Source organism: Aythya ferina (genome assembly GCF_964211825.1).
Source record: "Aythya ferina genome assembly, chromosome: 2".
Lineage (NCBI taxonomy): Eukaryota > Metazoa > Chordata > Aves > Anseriformes > Anatidae > Aythya > Aythya ferina.
In genome coordinates this window covers 148,604,968-148,629,086 of record NC_140297.1, presented here as the reverse complement: position 1 = coordinate 148,629,086, position 24,119 = coordinate 148,604,968, and the positions used below count along the sequence as shown (strand labels likewise).

At 43.4% G+C, this 24,119-nt stretch overlaps 1 protein-coding gene across 1 annotated transcript; it reads left to right on the top strand.

Annotated features, from left to right (window-relative positions):
• Positions 1-2,506: 2,506 nt before the first annotated feature.
• Positions 2,507-22,333, top strand: HAS2 (hyaluronan synthase 2). The gene is made up of 4 exons (XM_084510835.1): positions 2,507-3,099; positions 11,918-12,544; positions 17,085-17,186; positions 19,300-22,333. The coding sequence occupies exons 2-4, from the start codon at positions 11,918-11,920 to the stop codon at positions 20,227-20,229; spliced, it is 1,659 nt and encodes a 552-aa protein (XP_084366961.1). The 5' UTR covers positions 2,507-3,099; the 3' UTR covers positions 20,230-22,333.
• Positions 22,334-24,119: the final 1,786 nt, after the last annotated feature.

Sequence of the window (24,119 nt, the reverse complement as noted above, 5' to 3'; positions counted from 1 at the left end):
GACTCACCACTCCCATTATGTCATTTGCTAAAGCGAAGTTGCAGTGTGATTTAAGTGCTGCTATTGCTGTCCCTGTAATACAAGCTGGACACGAAGATTTGTGCCTCACTGGGATCTGTCTCTTAATCCCTGTTCAAACCCAAAGAAGACATCATTAAGGCAGTGGGACAGTGTGAATTTTCAGAGTAATAGATGCAATCATCAGCAGAGGAGAAGTGCAACCTTTTTAAACTATTTTTAAAATGGAATATAACACAAAGAAATATTAGTTCAAAAGACATTTGGTTACAACACAACAAAGCAAACAACCCCAAACCAAAACATTATTTCAGAAATGATGCTAGATGTGAAGTCCCCTGTGTAGGACACAAGTGTCCCTGTACAGAGGGGGAGGCAAACAAGTGGCCAGGAAGCCCATCAAAGTCTCACAAAAAAAGCTCCCCGAGGCAGAGCTTTCTGGGGTGGCCATGTTCAGGTATGGACCTAGGCCATTAGATTGTGTTATAATCTAATTCTCTTACCTCTGGAAGCACCAGAGAAAGTCTGATACTAGGAACCCATGCTTTAGGACTCAAACAGATGCTGATGTCTTGGGTTTTGAAGGGTTTTGGTAGCTCTTTTGACACCCCTGTGCCCTCTTGCCCAGCTTGGAGCAGACATGGCAATTCACCCATACCTGAGAAGAGCTGTGCTGCACCCTGTACCAGGAGGTGCTGCAGCGCTGGCCATTTGAAGGTGGTTGGACTATGGGAGTGGTGCTGTGTAGGGAGGAAAATCTGAAACGGAGACATGCCTCAAAACCCTGCTAAACTTCATGCTTGCTAAGCCTTTCAAGAACACTCCAAGCCATCACAAACCAAGTTTGTTCCTATAGCATTTGTCCTGCCTCATCCCTGCCCAAGTGACTTGTTCATACTTTTTTGCTGCTTCCTTTGCTCAAGTGGCTATTTTTTAGCCTAGGTCAGCTCTCCTGACAGGTAGAACAGGGAAAGGGGCAGTGCAGGGGCAGGAATAAGGAGCCCAAAGCAGGATGGTGAGACAGCTGCTTTTCCTGGCTCTGCCAGGCTAAAACAGCCACAAAACTCTGGCCTAAATCAGAAGCAGCCTTGTTATTTGAGGCAGAAGAATTTCTCCAAGAGCTCAGCTTCCAGGCTAATCTTAAAATCTCTCTTCCCCTCAGCAACAGCTGAGCACACCCAAAAATCTGACCAAGGTACCAGGGAAACCTCCAATGCAGGTGACTGCCAACTTTACACCATTTGCTCAGAGAGGTTGTGGGGTCTCCTTCTCTGGAGATATCCAAACCCCACCTGGATGCCATCGTGAAAAATGTGTTAGGTGACCCTGCTCGGCAGGAGGGTTGGACCAGATGATCTCCAGGGGTTCCTGCCAACCTCAGCCACTCTGTGACTGTGTGACTGTGTGATTTACACCATTGTGGGTGACACGGGTGGTAGGGGGATGGTTGGATCTTGGAGGTCATTTCCAACTTTAATGATTCTATGATTCTACTATTCCTCAGCCCCGAGGAGCAGACAGGAGGAGCTTTCCCACACCGGGAAGTGAAGCGGGCCGAGGAGTCACCCCTGATTTTCCCCATGGTGTCTGGACCGTCCCCATTGCGGCCTCCGCGCCCTTTGTGGGCCCTGAGGAGGCGGCGGGGCTGAGCGGCGGGCCTCCTGTCACGGCCCTGCCGCTCCTCTCACTTCAACAGTGCCACCTAGTGCCTCTTTTCGGTCATTTCAAGGGAAAATGGGGGGCTGGAAGGTTTTGAGGGAGGGCTACGAGAGAAGGAGCCCATCCGGATGAGTGCAAGCCGCTAGGAGCCGGCACAGCCGCGGGTGGGCTGGAGGCTGCGCTGCCCCTGCCCGGCCCCGGTTAACTGTGAGCAGGCAACAGAGCACCCAGAGAAAAGTGTTGGTGAAAAAAAAAAATAAAAGAAAAACGACACGTTTTCCCACTTCTTGAATCGCCTAACGTGTTTCCGGGCTGGTTTTAACAAAAGTGGCACGGGGGGTTAATGCCAGAGATGGGGGCGGGGGGGAGGGGGGGGCTTCCTCGGGTTGTACTACAGCAAATGCTTCCGAGACTGAATGGTTAAAGCAGAATTGGAAACTGCAAAGTTCATCCATTCATAGAAGCAATTCCCTTATTAATAAAAACCAGCAGCAGCTGAAGCTGTCCCAGCCGAATAGTGGCTGTGGGAGGGACAAGTCCCAGACCCCGAGCCCAGAGATGGAGGGGGGGGGGCTTCCCCAAAACTGCGGGGGCACGAAGAGGAAATCAGGTGGTGGCAACGTGTGTGCATTGCGTTTCTTTGCAGAATTGGCGACTTAGCTAGCTGAATTCCAGCCGCTGAATTGGTCCTTGGCTGCTGAGATCATTTCAATGGGCAGGGTTGGCTTTTTTTTTTTTTTTTTTTTTTTTTTCCTCCTTACAGGAGTTCCCTCCCCTCCTTCCCATCCTCCGCCTATTAAAACAACTCAAGTCTCACTTGTTAAAAAGACCCCATAACGTGGAGGAGGCAGAAAAGCAGCAGCAGCAGGAAAGAAAAAGAAATCTGGATAACATTACCCGTTTGCTGCTGCTGAGAAACCTCATTGAAACAGTTACTCGGTCAGCAAGGCATCACCAAAGAGACTTTATCTGATGCTGTACATCTCAAACTTTCTGACGCTGCCTTGCAACTTCTCCAGGCTCCTGGCTAGCCAGGTTTGAAATACGATCTTCAGCTTCGACCACGAGAAACTAACTCCTAATTTATTATTTCTTTTTTTTTTTTTTAATTATTATTATTTGAAAAAAAAAAAAGAAATCCCACAACTTTGAACTAGAAACTGAAGCAGAAAAAGACAAATACGTTGTAATAGGGAAAACACGTGGGAGAAAATGAGCAGGACTGAATAGCCTTAAATGATTATTTTTTATTATTTTCCTTTTTAATTATTTTTTATTCCTGAGCGTCTGAATAAGTCCCTGAAAAGTGCGATTTGATCTTTTTACCTCAAACTTGGAAACTGTTCAGCGGGAGCAACGGTACGTGAGACCACACAGCTGGCTGGAGCCCCTCTATGACCAAAGGACAGAAGGACAAACAAGGTGGGTGATTTACGAGCTTTACGAGCCCCCCTTTCTGTCATCTCGGCAGCAGAAGACCCTCTCCTCCCATCCCCAAGGGAGGAAGGCTGAACAGAGCCCCAGAACAGGAGCGGGGCTGGGGAGGGATCTCACCGTGCCTAGGCTACACCTATTTCAGCAGTGAATAGGGCCGCAGGGAGGATGAATGAGGTTTTCAGCTTCGACCCCCCCTCCGCATAATCTCTTTAAGATATTGCTGAGCGATACGATTTGGAAAATAACGATGATAATAATGAAGCAACAGGTTCGGAAGCCGTTCCCCAGCCCAGGTCGGCTTCTCCCCTGCCTGCAGAGGAGAGGGAGGGATGGGACGGCAGGCAGGAAAGCGAGGGGAGGCCGTGGGGAGGAGGGCTAAACCCCGCCTGGGAGCCGGAGCGGAGGGAGGGGGGAACAAACGCGATCAAGATGTCTCAGCGCGGAGCCCCCGGGGGAAGCAGGGGGGGCTGCAGCCTGCCCCCAGACCTCCCGACCCCTCCGCGCAACCCTAATTGCGGGGAACCTGGGCTGGGGTGGGGGTCGCCCCCCTGGCATAGCTGCGGGGGGAGGCAGCCCCGGAGCAATATTACGGCCCCTTCCCCGCCCGGCGGGGGTCTGCGGGTGCGGAGCGGAGCCCGCGACCCCCTCCTTTATTTCCTCCCCTCCCCCTATTTGCCCCCCCCAATCTTCACGCCCCCCTTCTCGCCCCCTCCCTCCCCCACGTGGCAAAGCGGGGGATCCCCCCCGACGCCCCGCCCACCCCTTGTGACGCACCCGGAGCCGCCCCCCCCCATTGGCTGCGACGCGGGGCCGGGGTTCCCCCGCCGGAGGCTGCCCCCACGCCCCAGGGCTGCCCCGGGGGCTGTGCGATGCTGCTGCCCCCCCGCAGAGCCGGCCCCAGCCGCCTGCCCCTGCACCTGCCCCAAATTCTCAGCTCCTGGCTGCCCTGAGCCCCGCCACCCTCCCTAATGTCCTGCCAAAGGATGGAAGGGATCCTAAGGGCGGCCCCCCCTATCCCACACACCGTCCCTGGTGGGTTTCGGCGAGCCACGATGCTTCTACGATCCCCCAAAGCATGGGAATCCCTCATAGTCTCCTTACGGGTTGTCTTTCCATAGGCACTCGCACACTTCCCAGCACACGTGACGCGTAACATGGTGCCCCCAGATAGGTCAGTCCTTTCGGGTGTGATTGCAGTGAAATTTGTCCTTTTCCCCCAAAAAATGAGCCCAAGTGCAGTCCTTACCAAGCCTTGAGTTTTGCCTCAGCAGAACTTTATTGAAACTTTATTTCATGCTAATAAATCTATGTGCAAGGGTAAAAACACCTGGGTGAAGGCTTTCCCAGTAGGAAAAACAGCTGTATGGGGTTCAGTGGGGTTTCCCTTGCTAGTTGAGCTAGCAGCAAACTCAGCTGGTCGTATTTATGGTGTGCAAGCAAATCAGATATGTGCTTCATTTTATTACTACTCAAAGTTAATGTATAAAGCAGCAAATTACCCTTGCATTCAGTGTAGGAGGACTTGACTAAGTCAAACACGATATTACCTGTGCTTGATAAACAAATTACAAGATAATGAGCTATGAACATCAAATAAATATTTACTTGCCAGACTGAGGCATGGAGTAGTCCGGTTTGTGCCAAAAGCGTCTGTGGATCTCAGAACTGGTAACCAGGAAACTGAAACCAGAATATTTTTACCTGCAATCTAAAATTTCTCAGCGCAAATATGATTAACTTCTTGGTTTTATTTCTTGGACCATTCAGTTTGGGGTTTTGGGCTTTCTTTTGGTTAATTTAACCAGCATATCACTGTCTACATTAGGGACAAATCCACCTAGCAGTTACTCAGACCTATCAGAGACTAAATTCGGGCACTTTAGGGGAAAAACATACATTGAGAAGACAGAAGGCTCTTGATTTGCTGATCAAAGCCTGTGCATACAGATACAGTTTACCATCATTACTAACCCCGTTCTTTAAACCTAAACCCAGAGTTAATTTTAGTCTTATGTGAGCCCTTTCCAGAAGATCAATGGCATGACAAAATCTGGAAGTGATAAATAACCGAAAGTACCAGATATGGTAACTCCACTGTAGTAAAGATGTACAGATGTAACATAATTTTTCAGTTTCCTCTCTGTGGGCTGTAAAGGAGAAGAGGGTGTCTGGGCAGCTATTTTATGCTTATAATTAATGTGTACCTGGAATCATTTGTACTTCAAAGATAAATGATTTACTTTGCTGCCAAAATAAGGCTAAATGTTTCTAAATATTGGATGAATATTTATAACACTCAGACAATGTTTGTGTATAAACATGGACTATATGTGTATAAGGCCACATACAACGTGTGCACACACATGCACACTTGCACTCAAATACACAGTTATTCCAGCAGCTGATCTGTAGAAACCACTGCTATTATTCTCACAAGGAAGGTTTCTTTTTTCATGCTTATAAAAGCTGTGTGCAAAGCAGCCCTCAGTAGCTGTATGCACGTATACTCACATGTGTCAGCTCTTGTGTTGCCAACATCAGTGATCTCAGGCACCCTGCGGAGTACGAGTTGCATGTTTCCTACAGACACACTCCTTCTGAATCTACATTCTGATGAATATAGGAAAGGAAGTGGCCTGTTTTTTTTTGTTTTGTTTTTTTTTTTTTTGGTTGGTTGTTTTTGTTTTGTTTTGTTTTGTTTTTAGGAAAAATAGTTACGTGGAAATTGGGAACCGGTGGGTCCCATGTGACACCAGAGAGAGTAACACCACAGGTATCAGTAGCCTCAGCCTTATGAAGAGTACTGTAGACCTCCAAGAGCCTCCAGCATGGTCACTATTCCCATTCTACAGGAGGTGAAGCTGAGGCAGAGAGAGGTGAATTCACCTGCCTAAGGTCACCCAGCAGGTGAATGGCAGTACTAGGAACAAAATCCCAGTCATCCAGGTCCTGGTTCACCCTCTCTTATTCCCTCATGTAAGAAAGGCAGGGCTTAAGCAATGACCAATCTGTCAATGTTCAGAAGAGAGATTAATCTATATAATAAATATTTCCAATGTATGGATACATTTTCATTGTGAATACTCCAGAAACAACAGCTCCACAGAGAAAGTTAGGTTTATTTATTTCTTTATGCCTGCCTTACAGAACTGGAAGACAAATTTTCCACTGGTTTCCCTCTTCAGCAAAATACTTAAGTGCGCACTTATCTTTAATGGCACGCTTACATGCTTTGCTGAATCCAAAGCCTCAGCACTAGGGCTCAGAGGACCATGACTAGCAGACACTCAAGAATTCAGCTTCTATGTAAAGATGAGACACTTTCAAACATTTTCAGTGCTCAGCACTTCCGATTGCAACAAAGATTTGCAGAGAAGACTGACGGGCAGATGTTATACATGGGGTTGGTCTGTACTATTTTAGCTTGAATCAGGAGTGTGCTATTGAAGCAAATGCTACAGTTCCCCTCCCCTTGCTTTGGTTTGTGATGCAAAGTGACACGGAGCACATGATGCATTCCTCTTGAATGAAACTAATTGCAAGATGCACCGCTAGAGCAGACTGTTCGGGGTTTGCAGTCTTGGGTCTGACTAAACTTGGTTCGGAGTAAAATCAGAAACATATGGAAAGTGGAAGTTAGGCCCTTACCACCCCTTGCTCTTTTTTGCAGGTCTGTTCCTGTAGTATTGGACAGTATTTGCTGATATGGCCATAGCTCTATGAGTCTAGAGAGAGGCACTGCTCTTTTGAACCCTTAGAGATGAAGGGGATGAAATAATCACACTTGTGATTGAATATTTATTGCTGTCTCGTGGACCATAATGACCTTTGCACTATAAGGTTTTTGTTTGTTTTTAAGATCTTTTATTCAGATCTTTTGGAGTTAGTAAGTGATAATTCTTTCAAACAATCTTCCAAACCATTTCTTTTTATGTATGAGCTTCCTGAGTCTCCATCTCTTGTTTGTTTGTTTGTTTGTTTGTTTTTTAATCTTCTGAGGGAAAGCAAGCCAGAACATACCAATACGTTTGAGTGCTGTATATGAGAGACACCTTCTTAAACAGATGATGCAGTGAGCTGCATCCCATATATTGCAAGAAAACCTGATTTCATTTTAACCTTTTATCAGTCAGCAGTTCCCAGTTCAGTATTAACAGATGCAGGGGTCCACCTGACTGCATCCTTAGTCCTCAGAGCAGCTACACATTGGCTGACACAGAATAAATGAACAGAGTGCAGAAAGTATTGATGTGTTCAGATACCACTACACAAAGATTTTCTGGATATGAATTTCCCCTTATTCTATTTATTACTCTTTTGAAGTATTGGCAATAAGTGCAAAGGAAGTACTGTTTTTGTTAGGTTGTTTGTTTGTTTTTGTTTTGTTTTGTTTGCTTGTTTGTTTGTTTTTTTTTCCTGAGTAAATATGCAGTGCAAATCAGGCCATTAGATCCTGCTGTATTTCAGTCAAATATCTGTATCTTAGGAAGGTTAGACCTGTGTAGCTAAATATTTTCCAGAATAGAGAGAGCTCAAGCATATTTTGCTACGCTCATCTGATTTGGGATCTAAGGCAATATTCAGCTTGCGAAAGGGCTGTGATCTTTAGTGTTAGATTTAGTCCCTCAGTTACTATGTACAAGGTAGATATCAGTCAACTCCTTGTTAATCTGGAAGTTTTAATGAAAATAATGCTAGAAGACTTCAGCTTTAAGTTGACAGATGTTAATAGTAATGTACAGTAAGTTCTTCCTCAACAAAAGTGTGGCAAAATATAAATACTCTTTATGTGCATTTATCAGGTTACCAGAATAGACACTAAATAATTCACTAGGTGGACTCTGATGCCAAGTACCTGCAAGGGTTTCTTTCTTGGCTGTGCTCTTTCATAGGAGTCTCCAAACACAGGCACATATGTTCATTGCCTCCTCCTGTACACTCACTACAAGACATGTATATACTTGGGCTGCTTGGTGAATCAAAGTCTGTGTCATTAAATCAGCAACAGCCTACACACCATTAGCATTGAGCAAACTGCTTTCACATTTCTTTTCTACTAGGTGAGCTGTTAAGCACTGACTGACCAGCTCCATTCATGAAAATAAACAGCTGCAAGATGATAAATTGCTCAGTAGTAGACTTTGAAGCCTCTCTACGTTCACTTGTCATGTGTGCACAAACGTTGGCCCTGTGCTGGGTGCTATGCTAAAGCTTGTACTGGGTTCAGCACTGCAGGGTCAGATGAAGGTGCCTGTAAAGGGTGCCTGAACTACAGAGTAGGATTAGCAGTCCTGTCTCAGGCTTCCCATGCACTACATGGGAGACGTATGCACCTCCAAAAGAGCCTCACATGGTGCCCTGGGTATAGTATTCTTGAATCTTCAACCTTATTGCCCCCTGGAAATGTCATTCAGGGCTGACACAAAACAATGGAGCATAGGACCTCTTCCAGGGCTGAATAGCTTTCACTTTAATAAGAAAGAAAGAATATTGCAGGTACTACCTTCTTCCTCTTGCTTTATAGAGCTGATTAAAAAAAACAGTCTGAAAGTGCAAGACCCAGTTTTGACTCCAGAGACAGTAACCCACGAATTCACCTTCCCACCAGGCCAGGAGTTCTGTCTTCCTCTCTCCAGCACCTGTTCCCACATAGCAGCAGTTCCATGCCCCTACAGAAATGACCTGCTATCATTTTTGTTGGTCCAGGAATATGGGACTAGCTGCAGGTCCTCCCATCTGCACCACCTCATCCCCAGTCCATGGAGGACTGTTCACATTTTTATTCTTTTATTTGTTTAAAAGTGCTGCGGTGCCGCTTCTTTGGGTCATCCTTACTGGGTTAAATCCCTCAAAGAACTGAAAACCCAGTAGGCTGAGGCATAAAACACTGAGCTGGGCTGACCATACGAGGTGTGAGCTGTTGAACTGCTGTGGTGATGGCAACATTGAAGATAAGCATTACATTTTGCTGAAAAAGTATTGCTAGCACTTAGAAAGAGTGATTATCTAGGAAATGATTGAAAAGTAATCATGGCTTTGAAAGTGAATACAGGTATTTGTCCCTTACCAAGCACTTGACATTTGTATCTTGACTCAGCATGGCATTATCTTAGGTGTACGATGTTCAGAAGCAGGAGCGTACACTGCTTCTCTGATAATACTTGTTTCTAGCTTTATGTGACAAGATCAGGAAAATTTAGACTGATATGTTACTACAGATGCCCTTTTACACTTCACTGTGTTAGGCCAGACTAGTTTTTTACAACAGCACTATCTGACATTAAAATCTGATGCAGCTATTCCCTACCCTCAATGCTTCTATTTGACTCAGCAATTCAGTTTTGGCTTCAGACTCATACAAGCATCATTTCCTTTTAACTTCTTGGCTCAATTATTGGAGAAGGGTGGAGAGGTTTTGGCTTCTTTGCTATTGTTTGGGCACGTTCAAGCTGATACAGATCAATTCTGCTGGGCATGATATCAATAGGTCACGTGTTAAAGCTTGAGAATATTGAGCAACTTTTTACAGATTTTGCCTGAGATTCAGTCAGTTAAAAGACATACATAAAACCTCCAATTGCATATACAAAGGGGAAAGTTTCTTTGATGAAAGCCAGGAATTTAGATCAAAACACTGTTTATTTTCCCAAGGTTGACAGTTAAAGGACAGAAAAAAAATGCTATTTTATTAAGACCAGAAATCCATTTCTTGATCTTAAAAGAGTGGTTTTTCTGAGGGAGAGAAACTGTGCTGTAATGACAAGATCAGAGAATGCATTTCTTTTTTTTTTTTTTTTCCTTTTGTGCAGAAACACTTCATAGGAAAAGAAAGAGCAATAACAAATTAATATAAAAAGAAGCGCGGTACAGTGTATAGTCAGTCAAATGTAAACGCTGCAGATCTTAATCTAAATCCGGTGAGCTATACCCATACAAGTGGTCCATTGATTTCAGTCATATAATTCCTAATGTAAGCAGACTTCAGCCCCTGCTCACTAATAGGCATTTTCTATTTCTGGCAAGAGAAGAGAAGTCATGGACCCCAAATAGGAAAGCCTCATACAACTGCACCATTAATGAAGCATTCACCTTGATGTTTCTGACCTTCTGCGTACTTGGGGGATTAATAAATACACAGGCTATTTGACTTCAAGGTAATCTAGAAGGGATCCATTACTTAATCTGTTTTCTAAAGCCTGTCTATTTTGAGCACTGGGTTTTAATTCACCTATAGTGGTGGCTCATATAAGCCATCTTTTATTAGGCTTCTTGATGACCCCTATTGTGAAAGACTTCCAGACAGGCCAGAGCAGGGTCTGGTGCTGGTGGGTGATTACAGCACCTGTCAGAGCCCAGCCATAAGTATTCAAGGAAGTCCTAGAGATAGGGTCCGATTTCTTTAACAGCGTCTCTAAATATACATTTAAGAGGCTTCCCCTTGTCTTGAAATTTAAGACCCTAAATAGCTAGTGGAAAAAAACATAGTCTTTTGTAATCTCAGACTTGATGCTCGCCTGGTTTATTTTTATTTTGTAATACATTCTGCATTGACAATTTCTTTTTTCTTCCAAGCCTGTAACATCTCAGACAGAAATATGATTGTTGACAGCTATGCTGCTGCAGCTTGGTAGTATTTCTTCACAACATTTCACAAGAAAGAGTTAAAAACATATATGATGTAAGGAAGTGCTGTTCCAGCTTCAGTTTTGGTCAACAGATGATGAAACAAACATTATCAGGCAGGATGTTAGCAGAAGGGAAAATATGAATAACAGTAAGAAAACACAAATATTAAGTCCATCACCTTAAGAGGCCCTAATTCAGCAAAATATTTGAGCATGTGCTTCAGACTCTTTGGCTTACGATGTACTTACTAGGTTAGCCTTGAACAGACATTATCCACTTTATGTTCCTAAGGTCAAAGGTATTGACATCAAACATCGTTGACTTTTCTGTAGTTATGACAAAGTTGTTGCTCATCCATGGCCTAGAGCTTAGGCTGGAAGATCTTACAGCCAGGTGACCTACACGTGCAGAAGCTGTCAGAATCAGCTGGTTATCTGATGAATTTTAAGTCCAGGGTGAAACCTTGGCTCTGTTAAATTAATGTGTACTTTTTCCACAGACCTAATCTCCATCAGGCTTTAGCCATGCTCATAGATGCGTATATCTATGCACACAAATGTATGAATAACACATTTTTGCAACAGTATTGAGAAGACCTTTTAAAGCAGATGTCTGATTATATAAATACAAATTACAAACATAGTCAGACATCTGTCTAAAAATTATAAAGATATTCAGGCATCTGTTTTAAGAATGTCTTTCCAATATTTTTGCAAGCATAAGTAAGCGACAGAAGTGATTCAGGGTGGGGGGATGCAGTCACGACATGGTTGGGGGTGAGTAGAGGCTGCACAGACGTTCAGCTGTTCCTTCCACCCATGGCCATATGAAGTGAGTAGTGGCCTGAAAGTCCCTTAATATGACAGAGTGTCTCATTCAGCAAGTCACAGCTGCCAAAATAAGACCCTGACACAGACAACACTTAATGTGAGGACATTAAGAATAGTAGAAAACCTCCCTGTTACTTCAAGGTATATGTGACTCTTACTTTACGTGGAGGAAATACTGTAAAGGGAATAAGATGTAAGCTGAGCAGGTGATGCTGTAAGTCCATGACACAGCCAGAAGCATGAGGTGCATCTGTTGGTGCTGAGCTTGTTGTCGTCATGTGCACCTCTGACAAGGTCTTGTAGTGGGAAGTGGTAGCTCTGCTAACAGTTTCCATGCTTCCTTGCAGATGTATTGTGAGAGGTTTATATGTATCCTGAGAATACTTGGAACCACACTCTTCGGGGTGTCCCTCCTGCTGGGAATCACCGCTGCTTACATTGTGGGCTACCAGTTCATCCAAACAGACAACTACTACTTCTCCTTCGGACTCTATGGTGCTATCCTGGCATCACATCTCATCATCCAAAGCCTGTTTGCCTTCCTAGAGCACAGGAAAATGAAGCGGTCGTTAGAGACTCCAATCAAGCTGAATAAAACAGTTGCCCTTTGTATTGCTGCCTATCAAGAGGATCCTGACTACTTAAGAAAATGTTTACTTTCTGTGAAAAGATTGACCTACCCTGGAATTAAAGTTGTTATGGTAATTGATGGGAACTCAGAAGATGACATTTACATGATGGACATTTTCACTGAAATCATGGGTAGGGACAAATCTGCCACTTATATCTGGAATAATAACTTCCACGACAAAGGGCCAGGTGAGACAGAGGATTCTCACAGAGAGAGCATACAGCACGTATCTCAACTGGTCCTGTCCAACAAAAGTGTTTGCATCATGCAGAAATGGGGTGGAAAAAGAGAAGTAATGTACACAGCATTCAAAGCACTGGGGAGAAGCGTGGATTATGTACAGGTAGGTATTAAAGCACTAGGTTGGTGCCAATTCAAACACACTTTGAAAGAAAGCAGCTTTTGTATATTTTGTGCTGCATGTTAGAGGCCATCCTAGTCCCTGATGAACACAGTGCTCCTTTCAGTCTATTTGGAAACAGCTTGACCGTTAAAAGTGTATTTTGCTACCTTTTAAAATGGTCAGCCTATCTGTGAATATGTTAAATCTGTGCACCAGCTACTGGAGAAATCTGAAAAACTTCCTCAGACTTCAGTAGTGCTCCCTCATCACAGTGGTTTTGCTTCAGGCAAAGCCAGTGGCCTCTTGAAGAGCCCTCCTCGGCTCCTGTAAGTCAAGGTCTCAGGTAAGGTTTTATTTTGTGAAGATATTAGCAGCCCTATATGCAAGCAGACAGACAAGTTTTTGGTGGCACTAGGGAATATCTCAGTGGTGAAGTCTGTAAAAAAGATGGGGATATGCTGAAGTCCTTGAAGGCTGTGCAGAGCATTTAAAAGGGTGAATGTGCAGTCTTGAAAGAAAGATTTCTTCAGCTAAAGCCTGAAGGAGCTTTTGCTTCATCACTTACAGCTGCATTACCTCACTCACCGCGACTTGGCCTTTAAAGCCCTTATGACACTATTCACTTAAAAATGAATTAGGCTGGGTCCTCTCTCCTGGTTTCCAAAGCAGCAGAGACACATTTATTTCCAGCTGCCTTGGATCCCATGAAAGATTTTCTATGTTTGTGCCTTACACATGGAAGCACTCCTCGCTCCTGCAAACAGCCCTGCAGAATGCTGTAGGCTGTGTGTGGAGGGAGGTGCGTAGGGCCAGGCCAGATCCTGGGGATCGTTAGTTGCATATCAAGACCTGTGAGGTTCATTTGACTAAATCCCACTGATTATTAATTAGATGGTCTTCCTAATTAATCACGCTCAGCCTTTCCTGCCTTCTCCTGACCTCAGAACATTGCTTTGCCTGCAGAAGCCTCCTCTGGTGGGGCAGCAGAGACGGTCTCCCTTGGCTTGGGGTGGCTGCATGTGTTTCTGGGGTCGATTCTGAGCCTTGTGCAGTTGTGTGTGCACTCCACACAGCATGGTGTCCACGGGGCACAGAAAGGCAGCAAATCCTCCATGCACAGGAGAGGCAGAAAGCGAAGAGTGCCAGGAGCCACCCTGTTTTCAGAGCTTTAAGAGTTATCAGAGGTTTAAGAGAAAGGAAAAGATTTAAAGCCCATCCCCAAGCACTTACAAAACTTAAACTGATTTATTCTCTGAAAACAATGGGCTTAAATTCTCCATTGTCTGCACTTTGGTTTTTGTGCTGTGAGGGACTGTGATGGGATAAAAAATGCTGTTTTTCTGCATTAGCATGGTTTTATAATCACTTCACACAAAAGTATCATATTGCAGAGAGGAAACAGATTCAAGACAACTTTCCTCCCTCTTGCATTTGTTCAGAGAACCTGGAAAAAGTGTTTCTATTTCAACAGTCATACCATAAACTGAGAAAATGGAAGAGAAGTTTCTGGTCTTTCAGTCAATTAACACTCCTGACCTGACTCAGAAGTCCTGATGAACGTGTCAGGGGCTGTAATGCTGCTGTAAGCAGCCACCAAAGGCTGTGCTGATGATTGATGTCACAGCCACATCTACATTATAAGAGCACCATCTTGGTGGCCCTGGCTGGCCACAGTCTTGATGTAATGCAGGTAACATGTGGCTCTGTTTTATGAATGAATGAAGGCTGAGATTTTCCACATGGTTCTTTAGGGGGTATCCATAGTGAATTACTTTAAACAGGCCCTGCACTTTAAGGGCTGAGCAATCTGCATCGATGATCAACCACTTTACAAAGTGGAGCAGTCAGCACGAGTGCTCACCCCTGACACTGTGCACTGGGGGCCTCTCGGTCCTTAAATACACCTCAGGGCTATGGGCAGGCAGTCACAAAGCAGGCTGGCTACCACAGATAACCAAGCTGTTGCTCATTAGTGGAGACTCACTAAATACCTGAAATCACTCGGGAGGCTTTACTTCCCTCCTGGAGGAGGTTAGGAGGGTGAAAGTAATTCTGTAAATGGGTTAAACTGGGAGACATCATCAGTGCAGAGTTAGCTGGTACAATCAGGGTGCAGCTCAGCTTGGCTGGATGCAGGTACCTATGTGGGCCATCCAGCACAGCATGAGACCCCTGGAGCAGCTTGGTTAAACCACCACTGGTTGTAGCAAGCACCTGAACAGCTTAGCTCAGGGCTGGAGGCTACAGCATGCAAGGCCAAGCGTCCCTTTCATGCAACTCTGTGACCCACGGCAGTAATTTCTAGGTCACCCTGCCCTTATGTGGAAAGATGGCAAATTGGCTCATGGGCTGTGCCGGGCCAGCCCTGGCTGGCCAGCCCTTGGTGTGTTTCATTCACGTTCCTAAGTTGCTTTTCTCAGGGCATGTCCTCTTTTCACCTAGAAAAACCTCATTCAGAGGGAAAATGACAGCTTGTCCCAGGAATGCAGACATGTCCACTGTGCTGGCATGGCCAGGACACATGCTGGTCATTTGTAAATAAATCCAGTGTTTTCAGGATTCCTCATCTTGTCTTAGTGGTGTTGGTCGTGGCAGATTTCTCTGCTATAGATAAATACATCTGACGGGTGGAGGCTGCTCAGCCTTACAGAGTGACAGGCACAGGAGGGAAAGCCAAGGAAATGAGGAGCGGCCTGACCCCATTCAACCACTCACGGTCACAAAAATGGGACCAAGTATCACTGCCTGAGCCCTGGGTGCCAGCAAACTGCAAATTCATGATGCAAAGCACTCAGTGACAGGTCTGTCCAGAAAGTCCCAGACAGAAATACAGGCACCCTTTCTTCCTTTTATAAGAACTACTCTGCTCCCTTTCTGTCACCAAGTGCTGTCACTGATGACAGCTTCCCACCAAAGCTGGAGGAACATGTTGGCCAGGTTACAAAGGTGCTTCCTGGGCTGAGTCCTCCAAGGAGAGGAGCTGGATGCTCTGAGTTAGTGGGAGCTGGAGATGCTTGTGGCTTTTCTCCTGACAGAAATATGTGAGTTCTCATCAGCTTTCTCCTTTCAGCCCCCTCCAAGAGAGCGTGGAGAGGAAGCATTTTGGCAGATGCTCAGCTGCATCACGAGCTGAACAGCCTGGTTATCCCGGGTAACTTCCCACCTCAAGTCTGGCCCATAACAGAGTCTCTAAAACCTCTCCTCCCATTTGCAGAACAGAAATGAAAATTTCAGCTCCCCTAGAGCAAGGGGGGCTTAGGCTGAATTTAAAGGTTGGATGACAGGACACCAAAATTAGGATTTCTGATCTGATGCATCACCAGAATTTGACTTCAGAGGCTATTCATACAGAGCCATTGACTTCTGCCCCTACCGTTTCCATCTGAAATCACAGAAATCCAAACTGTGGATAAACTGAAAAGAGGAGGAGAATTTGTAGGGCAGGATCTGGCTGGCCAGAGGAGTGTTTGTGGGACAGCCTCCTCTGCTCGGGCCTCTGAGCTTCAGTGAAACGAGCTTACAGGCGATCAGGACACCTCTTTGAGCAGCAGCTGGGAGAAGGAGGCACCCGCTTGTTTTAAACAGGCTGCAGCCCATGTCATTTGCCTCAGAGCAAAGGAAAGCAGCGCCAGCTGCCTTGCAGACTGGCCAGCCTGTCTGAGCCCTCCTCCTACTCTCCGGGGGAAAGCCAAGACCTAATGTACACAGTGTCTAGTTGACTAGGAGTATTTGTGTGGTTGAAACGCCTTGTGTGTGTCATCTATTTTTGCCCTGGTCTAATGGAGTGCTGCATTTTGGGACTCACTCTAGCCTTACTTATATATATTTTGTATGAATGCTGGAGCAAAATAGCAAATAATTTCTGTATATCAAATGTCAAATCCCTGCACTACTAATAACACACCATGCATCTAAATCTAAAAATAAGTTTGTTCTGTAATCCAAAATGCGTATCTTAAATGAATTACTAAATCCTTCTGCAAATGAAAGAACTATTAGGTTTCTTTCCAGACTCCTAGCTGATTTTTTTTTCTTTTTCCTTTTTTTTTTTATTTATTTATTTTTATTTTTTCTTAAACAAGCATCTGGAATTTAACTCCTCACTCCTTCTCTCTTATGGTAGCGGGAAACATTTGACTAGGGTGCTAAACTATGCAGCCAATTCGGGGAAACCCTATGTCAGGGCTCAGCAGGAATCTGCAACACACCCACGAACATTGTCTTGCTCTGCAGTGCTCCATCTCTGAGAGCATATCTCTTATTCAAAGCAGCCAGCCCAATGTGCCAGTAAAACAAATAGAGCTGATACAGAAGAGAAGATTGTTTGCATGCACAACCCTAACAAGCACTCTGTTTCATTCAGCACCACTCCCTGCTGCCTGATACAAACGGCCTTTAAGAAGTGTCAATGCAGACTCCAAAGAGAGATTTAATTGCATTCAGGAGAATATGTATATAGAGTTACTTATCACTCAAGTGATTTTTATTCTCTTTTCTAGTGTACTCCTTAACCCATTTTTGTTCTTTGTCTTTCTTGTAGGTCTGTGATTCAGATACTGTACTTGATCCAGCCTCATCAGTGGAAATGGTAAAGGTTTTAGAGGAAGATCCAATGGTTGGAGGAGTTGGAGGTGATGTGCAGGTGAGTACAATGATTTTCAGATTAACAGGGGTATTTCAACGATTATTTGCATTGCAACACTATTCCCTGCGTGGAATACACTGAATACACTGTGGTACCATCACAGAGGCTCTTATGAGACCTTAACTTTTCTATCTGTCGAACAGAAACCCTAATTCTCAGCTATGAGCACTGTATGGTTTTAACACCCATAGATAGCAGACAAGTATTACTCTCCTCCATATGTGTTAAAAATGGGACACTGAGACTGCCAGGGCTGTTGCAGCATCTTTGAGTATCTGAGTATGACTGTTTGGTCAAGGTGCCACAGAAAATCAGGGGCGACCTTATCGTTCTTTATAAGCACATTAAAGGAGGCTGTAGCGAGGTGGGGGTTGGTCTATTCTCCCACGTGCCTGGTGACAGGATAAGGGGGAATGGGCTAAAGTTGTGCCAGGGGTGTTTTAGGTTGGATATTAGGAAGAACTTCTTTACTGAGAGGGTTGTGAGGCATTGGAATGGGCTGCCCAGGGAAGTGGTGGAGTCACCATCCCTGGAGGTCTTTAAAAGACATTCAGATGTTGAACTTAGCGATATGGTTTAGCGGAGGACTTGTTAGTGTTAGGTCAGAGGTTGGACTCGATGATCTTGAGGTCTCTTCCAACCTAGACAATTCTGTGATTCTGTGATTCTGTGAAAATCTTTAGGGCAATAGGGAACAGAGAATAGGTCTCCCAAAGCCAAATCCATCACCCCAAGCACTTTAATTATGTTACTCTTTGCAGCCAAGATTGTCACAAATAAAAACTTTTTTTTTTTTTTTTTTTTTTTTTTTTTTTTTTTTAAATGCAGTGCACTATGCTCTCTGTGTACTGTTGGGTTTCTTCAGCATCTCTGTCAGCCAGGACAATGCACAACTCCAAAGTCAGTCCAGCTCCACTTCTGAGAGGATTTCCAGCCTTGATGAGTCTGGCTGACAACCACAGCAAAAGGCTGTTCATTCCTTTTAACACAATTGCTTCTGCTACAAGTTTTAAAGAAAAATGCATATGAATATGTCAGTTGGCCTTGGGATTGGCTCGTTGTACTCAGTCGGGCTTTTATGTGAGACAGAGAAAGGGCTATCTATATGGGCAGGCACTTACTGATGAATGCCCCAGTGGTCAGAAGTATTTCAGGCATGTGGCTCTTAATTCCAGAAATTAAGATTCCCACAGAAGCCTGAATATCTTTGTGGCTCTGGTCTGGCCACAAAACAAATATCACACTTTTCCTCACACATGTGAGACACTAGGCACGTGTGGAGGGAGTTCAGCTATGACATAAGTGCATAGTTAATAAGCACCTGCAGAAAGATGTGGGAAGAACATTTATCCTCTGGGAGGAAAGGAAGTAAAATGAAGACTCTGGCCTTTCTTTGTCTCAACTCACTTTTCAGCATATGCCAAATAAATCTGAGACAGTCTCGAGCCCATCCCTAAGCCCTGCTGCTTCTAAAACATTCTGCAATGAAGTTGAAACAGTGACAAGATGGCCTCCAGACATGACACAAATTGGGGCCATCCTGGAGGGCCTAAAGTCACATAGTCCTGGATCAAACATCTAGGGCAAGCTTTATAAGACAAAAAAAGTAGGCCAAAGACAATGTGCTTAGCCTCTCATACCCCAGCATAGCTTTAGAAGGGCTGGAAGAAGTCTTGACAGAGCGAAAGCTGTACACAGAGGCAAGGCTGGGGAAAGAGCTACTCTGCCACAGGCTGGGAAGCAGGAGGCCACATCGTGGACTCTGCCATATCCTCAAGGGAGAGGCCAAGTCCAGCAGCAGGTCCTTGACTGTGGGTGAAGAGAAAGGAAAAACGAGCCAGGAAAGAAGTTGTGGAGAAGAGGCAAGGTTGTGAGAAAAGAATGATCATTTAGGTGGAACAGGTTCCTGAAGGCCTCACCATGCCTTTCCTGTCAGTGTCCTGGACTGTATAGGTAACTCCTGGATTTGGCGCAAGTTGGACAGAGGAGTGAGGTTTCCCCTATATTTTGGCTAACAGTATTCTAGTCTCTACAAATTCCTTATTGATCCAATGTGTATATTTTCTTTCTCAAGAGCTTGTCTAAAATGCAAACTTTTTGTATTTTGCAGATTTTGAACAAGTATGATTCCTGGATCTCCTTTCTAAGCAGCGTGAGATACTGGATGGCATTTAACATAGAAAGAGCCTGTCAGTCCTATTTTGGCTGTGTACAGTGCATCAGTGGACCTCTGGGAATGTACAGAAACTCTTTACTCCACGAATTCCTGGAAGATTGGTACAATCAAGAATTTATGGGCTCCCAGTGCAGCTTTGGAGATGACAGGCATCTAACTAACAGAGTGCTAAGTCTGGGCTATGCAACAAAATACACAGCTAGATCCAAGTGCCTTACCGAAACACCGATAGAGTATCTCAGGTGGCTGAATCAGCAGACCCGCTGGAGTAAATCGTACTTTAGAGAGTGGCTCTATAATGCAATGTGGTTCCACAAGCACCATTTGTGGATGACCTATGAAGCTGTAATCACTGGATTCTTTCCTTTCTTCCTTATCGCCACAGTCATTCAGCTCTTCTACAGGGGAAAAATTTGGAACATCCTCCTTTTCTTGTTGACAGTTCAGTTAGTGGGCCTGATAAAGTCTTCCTTTGCCAGCTTCCTTAGGGGCAACATTGTCATGGTTTTCATGTCACTCTACTCAGTGTTGTATATGTCAAGTTTACTGCCAGCAAAGATATTTGCAATTGCCACGATAAACAAAGCAGGGTGGGGCACATCAGGAAGAAAAACCATTGTAGTTAATTTTATAGGACTTATTCCAGTCTCCATTTGGTTTACAATCCTCCTAGGTGGCGTAATTTTCACTATCTACAAGGAATCAAAAAAGCCATTCTCTGAGTCAAAACAGACAGTGCTCATCATTGGCACAATCCTCTATGCATGTTACTGGATTATGCTGTTGACTTTGTACTTGGTTCTTATCACCAAATGTGGCAGGCGGAAGAAAGAGCAACACTATGACATGGTGCTAGACGTATGATTTTTCTGTGGGAAGTTACCCAGAGAGTTTTAAAGCAACACAACGACCTTGTAGTATCTGTGGCATCAGATGGATGTTGCCAAGGGAAATGGATCGCTGCTGCTGGGAATAGGACATTTGTATTCCTCTGGGTTCATTTTCATCCTGCCAAAGTAAGAAAAAATAACAGAAACAAGAACAATAGAAAATGATTTTTTTATTTTTTTTTCCAAGGGGGGAAAAAAGCCAAACACACAGTTTCGACCTGTTCACAAGAAAATGGGAGAACTTTTATGTTTATGCACTTTTCTATTGTGCATCTGCCTGACAGTGTTACGTTCTATATACCTCACTGGTCATGCTTATGTGTGTGGACAGGAAGGAAAGGAGTTTGGAGAATCAAGAAAATGATCTTACAACCCCTTACAACCTAATTTATGAACTTCTTTTTTTTATAGCTCTGTTTATAGGAAGGGTCTTTTGTGTTAGGCTGCCAAATGTAATGCCAAAGGTAAATTTTAAGAGGCCATTGGCTGAGCTGTATTTTTATATTATTGTATTATTTGTGTGTGTGTATTTTTAAGCCTTTTTTTTTTTTTTTAAATCACATATTTTATATTTTACTATCTGCCAAAAAAAGTTGCCTCCCCAACAGTTTGTTCTTTAGCCTCTTTAAATACATTTGGGATAAAAAAATCACAATTCCTTCCCAAAAATTTATGCTGATTTGGTATTGTTCATAATAGAAAGAATAAAAAGTCTCTCTGCATTTTTGCAACTGCTGAATGGTTATTTCTGTGAAAAAGTATTTAAATATGCTCTTTGAAGACATTTACTAGAAAAGGCCCAACATTGTCAGTTTTCAAATACAAGCATATTTGTGCATTAAAAAAAAAAAAAAAAAAAAAAAAAAAAAAAAAAGGCCAAAGGGGTAGATATGTGCAATTTTGGGCTTTGTATTGTTTTGGATATCATTGTAATAGGGAAATTTGCTACTCTACTGAAAGCATAATATCTCTGGCATACACAATAACCATATGGTAAACCAGGCCTCAATACTATTGCAAAAGGCATTGCTATAGGAGAGCTCCCTCTGATTTTACATGGAATCTGAGGAACCAGAACCTCTCATCTGAAGAAACGTTGGACACCCAAAACTGACCTTATCAACAGTTGTAGTTGCTCATAAATTGCTGGTATCAAGCAGGACAGAATTTTTAGTTTAAAAAATACATGAAAGGTAAACATATCATCACTTCCAAAATGTGGGTGCCTTACTATAAAACATCTGCAGTGTCCTTCATAGAGTTTACAGACAAGATAAATGTCAGCTTCTCTAACTTGCAATGTAATACAGACCCCTGTATTGAGCCCAGTAATGTGTATTTGACTAAAGCATATCTACCTGAAAAGAAGCCAACTTTTATTAGAAAACATCAAGTCTTAGCAAATCTATAACTTCCTTGGTGCCTAACAATCCATCTTGGACATTTATTTTGGACCATGATTTTAAGAAATAATATTCAGGACTAAATCCTGCAGTCTTTCACCAGCCAAAGGAATGTGGCATTGAGCCCTAATATACTTTATAAAGAGCAACAGAAAGCCAGCTGCATACAGATATGTACCCTTTTTAGATTCTGGTATTAAAAGCACTGTGGTAAAGCAGAAATCAGCATATGATGCTTAAAGAACTTAGAAGCATTTTCAGCTTCTTTTTTATGCAGACATGAATAGATTCTGCTGTAGAATGAACTGCACACACACTACCTTTTTTGTCTGATTATCTTGAGGTACATGATTGCTTGAAAGTCATACTAATGTTTTGTTAATGATTGGAGAGTTGATTCATGTTGATTACAAAATAGAACAGTATTAAAAAAAAGAGCAAAAGAAATGGTAAAAAAAAAAAAAAAAAAAAAAAAAAAAAACTTGACTATGCCTTTTAACTATTTATGATGTAAGTTAAAGCTTGGGTTAACATTCAAATGTCAAATAAATCCTCTCATTCTATAAAAAGATTGAATTAATTGCCTGTATTTATTCTAGCAATTATTCAATGTACTTCCAATATAGGTTGTATAGTATAATTGTTACTTTCATAAATAAAATATTTTTGATAAGATTATGACTAATTCGTGGTGTTTCTGATCAACACTTCTGCTCTGAAGCCATAAATCTGCATGTGTTTGAGAATGTTGTTATGGTGTCGCCAGCCTGATTTCCAAGCAGGAATGTGCCACTGAATAGCAGAGCACTTGGGGAGTGTGTGCCTAAAGGAGGCAGGGACTGGTCCCTGGTATGAGAAGTGATTTGGGGACCTCCAACAGAAGAAAGTCGTTGAAAAACTGGAGGAAGTTCAGTGTAGGGCCATCATGATGGTTGGGGTTGGAGCACAGGCTTTGTGAGGAGAGGCTGAAGGAGTGAGACTGGTTCAGCTGGAGAAGGCATGGCTTTGGTGGGAAACACTTTAGATCATCTCCAATATGCGTAGAGAGGTCATCAAGGAAATGGAGCCAGGAACTTCACAGTGGTGCCTGGTGGGAAGATGAAAGTCTCTGGGTTTAAATTGAAACAAGACTGGGTATAAACAGAAACTTCTTCCCAGTAAGGCCAGTCAGGTATTGGAGCAGGCTGCCCAGAGAGATAATGCAGTCTCTGCCCTGGGAGGCCTTCAGAACAAGGCTGGATAAAGTCCTGAGACACCCGGTCTGACCTCAGAGCCGGCCCTGCTTTGAGCAGGAGCTTGGGCTACAGACCTCCAAGGCTCCTTCCAGCATGAATTCTCCTGTGATCCTTTCTGAAGCAGGTGCTGACAGTCTGCTTCCTATTGATAAGTCCTACCAGACTGAAACCAATTCCCATCTCTGCTCCCCACGCCTATTCCCTGACCCAGAGTGCAAATAGCTTGCCAGCAGCTGGTACTAAATACCCAGAAAAAGCACAGCCCTTCTCCTATATCCCCACTGGCAATGGCAGAAGGATTGCAGGGAATAAGTCATTTAATGTTTACTGTCAAAAAATAAAATAAAAATAAAAAATAAAAATAAAGGTTGCAACAGAAAAGCAGACTGCAGAACAATTCTTAAAGAATTTTATTCCTAAATAAAAATCAATTTAATTTAGAAAAATTCTTAAATAATATTTCCTCTGTTCGTTTTCATCTCAAAATTATTTTGTGGTATTTTCAACAACTTGCGGAATAAAATAAAATGTGTTTTTCATTAATACCAAATGTAATTGTGAGCTGTCTCACAGTTAAGAGAGAGAATAACAAAAGAAAAAATTGTGCTTAAAAAAAAAAAAAATCTTAAAAAACACAAGTATTTTTCAGCCTCTAATAGATTATGTCAAACACTATAAGGAACTCCCACAAACTATAAATTCTACAGAAAACTTAAAGTTATATATTAAAAAAAAAAAAAATGAATTGACACTATCCCAGATTATAACCCATTTCCAGAGTAGAGTAATCTGGGTTTGAAGGCATCTGCTTCCAAAAACCAGGTGTGAAGCAGAACCTGCAGGAATTAGAGGTACAGCACAGAGGAAGGAGCCCTCCTGTTCTGACTGCTAACAAGCTTTGGTTTGGCCAAGAATCAGGTTTCTTTCAGTGGGGAATGCATGAATATTTAGCAGAACTTTTCTAGGAGGTGGAAAAAATCCTGTCAGACATGTACTGCCAAACATGTCCCGATGCACAAGCTGTTGCGAATGTGTCTGTTAAAAATTTTCATCTGAATTTTATTCTTAGCAAGAGACAAGATGGTAAAGAGGAGACAAAATACATCAAGAGCAGTTGACGAGGTCTGGTACTACTGAGGCTTTGCTGGAAGAGGCACTTTTCTCTGAAGTTAATACAATTAACTTAAACATAGTGCATTTTTTTTTCCCATCTTACCCTTGGTCTA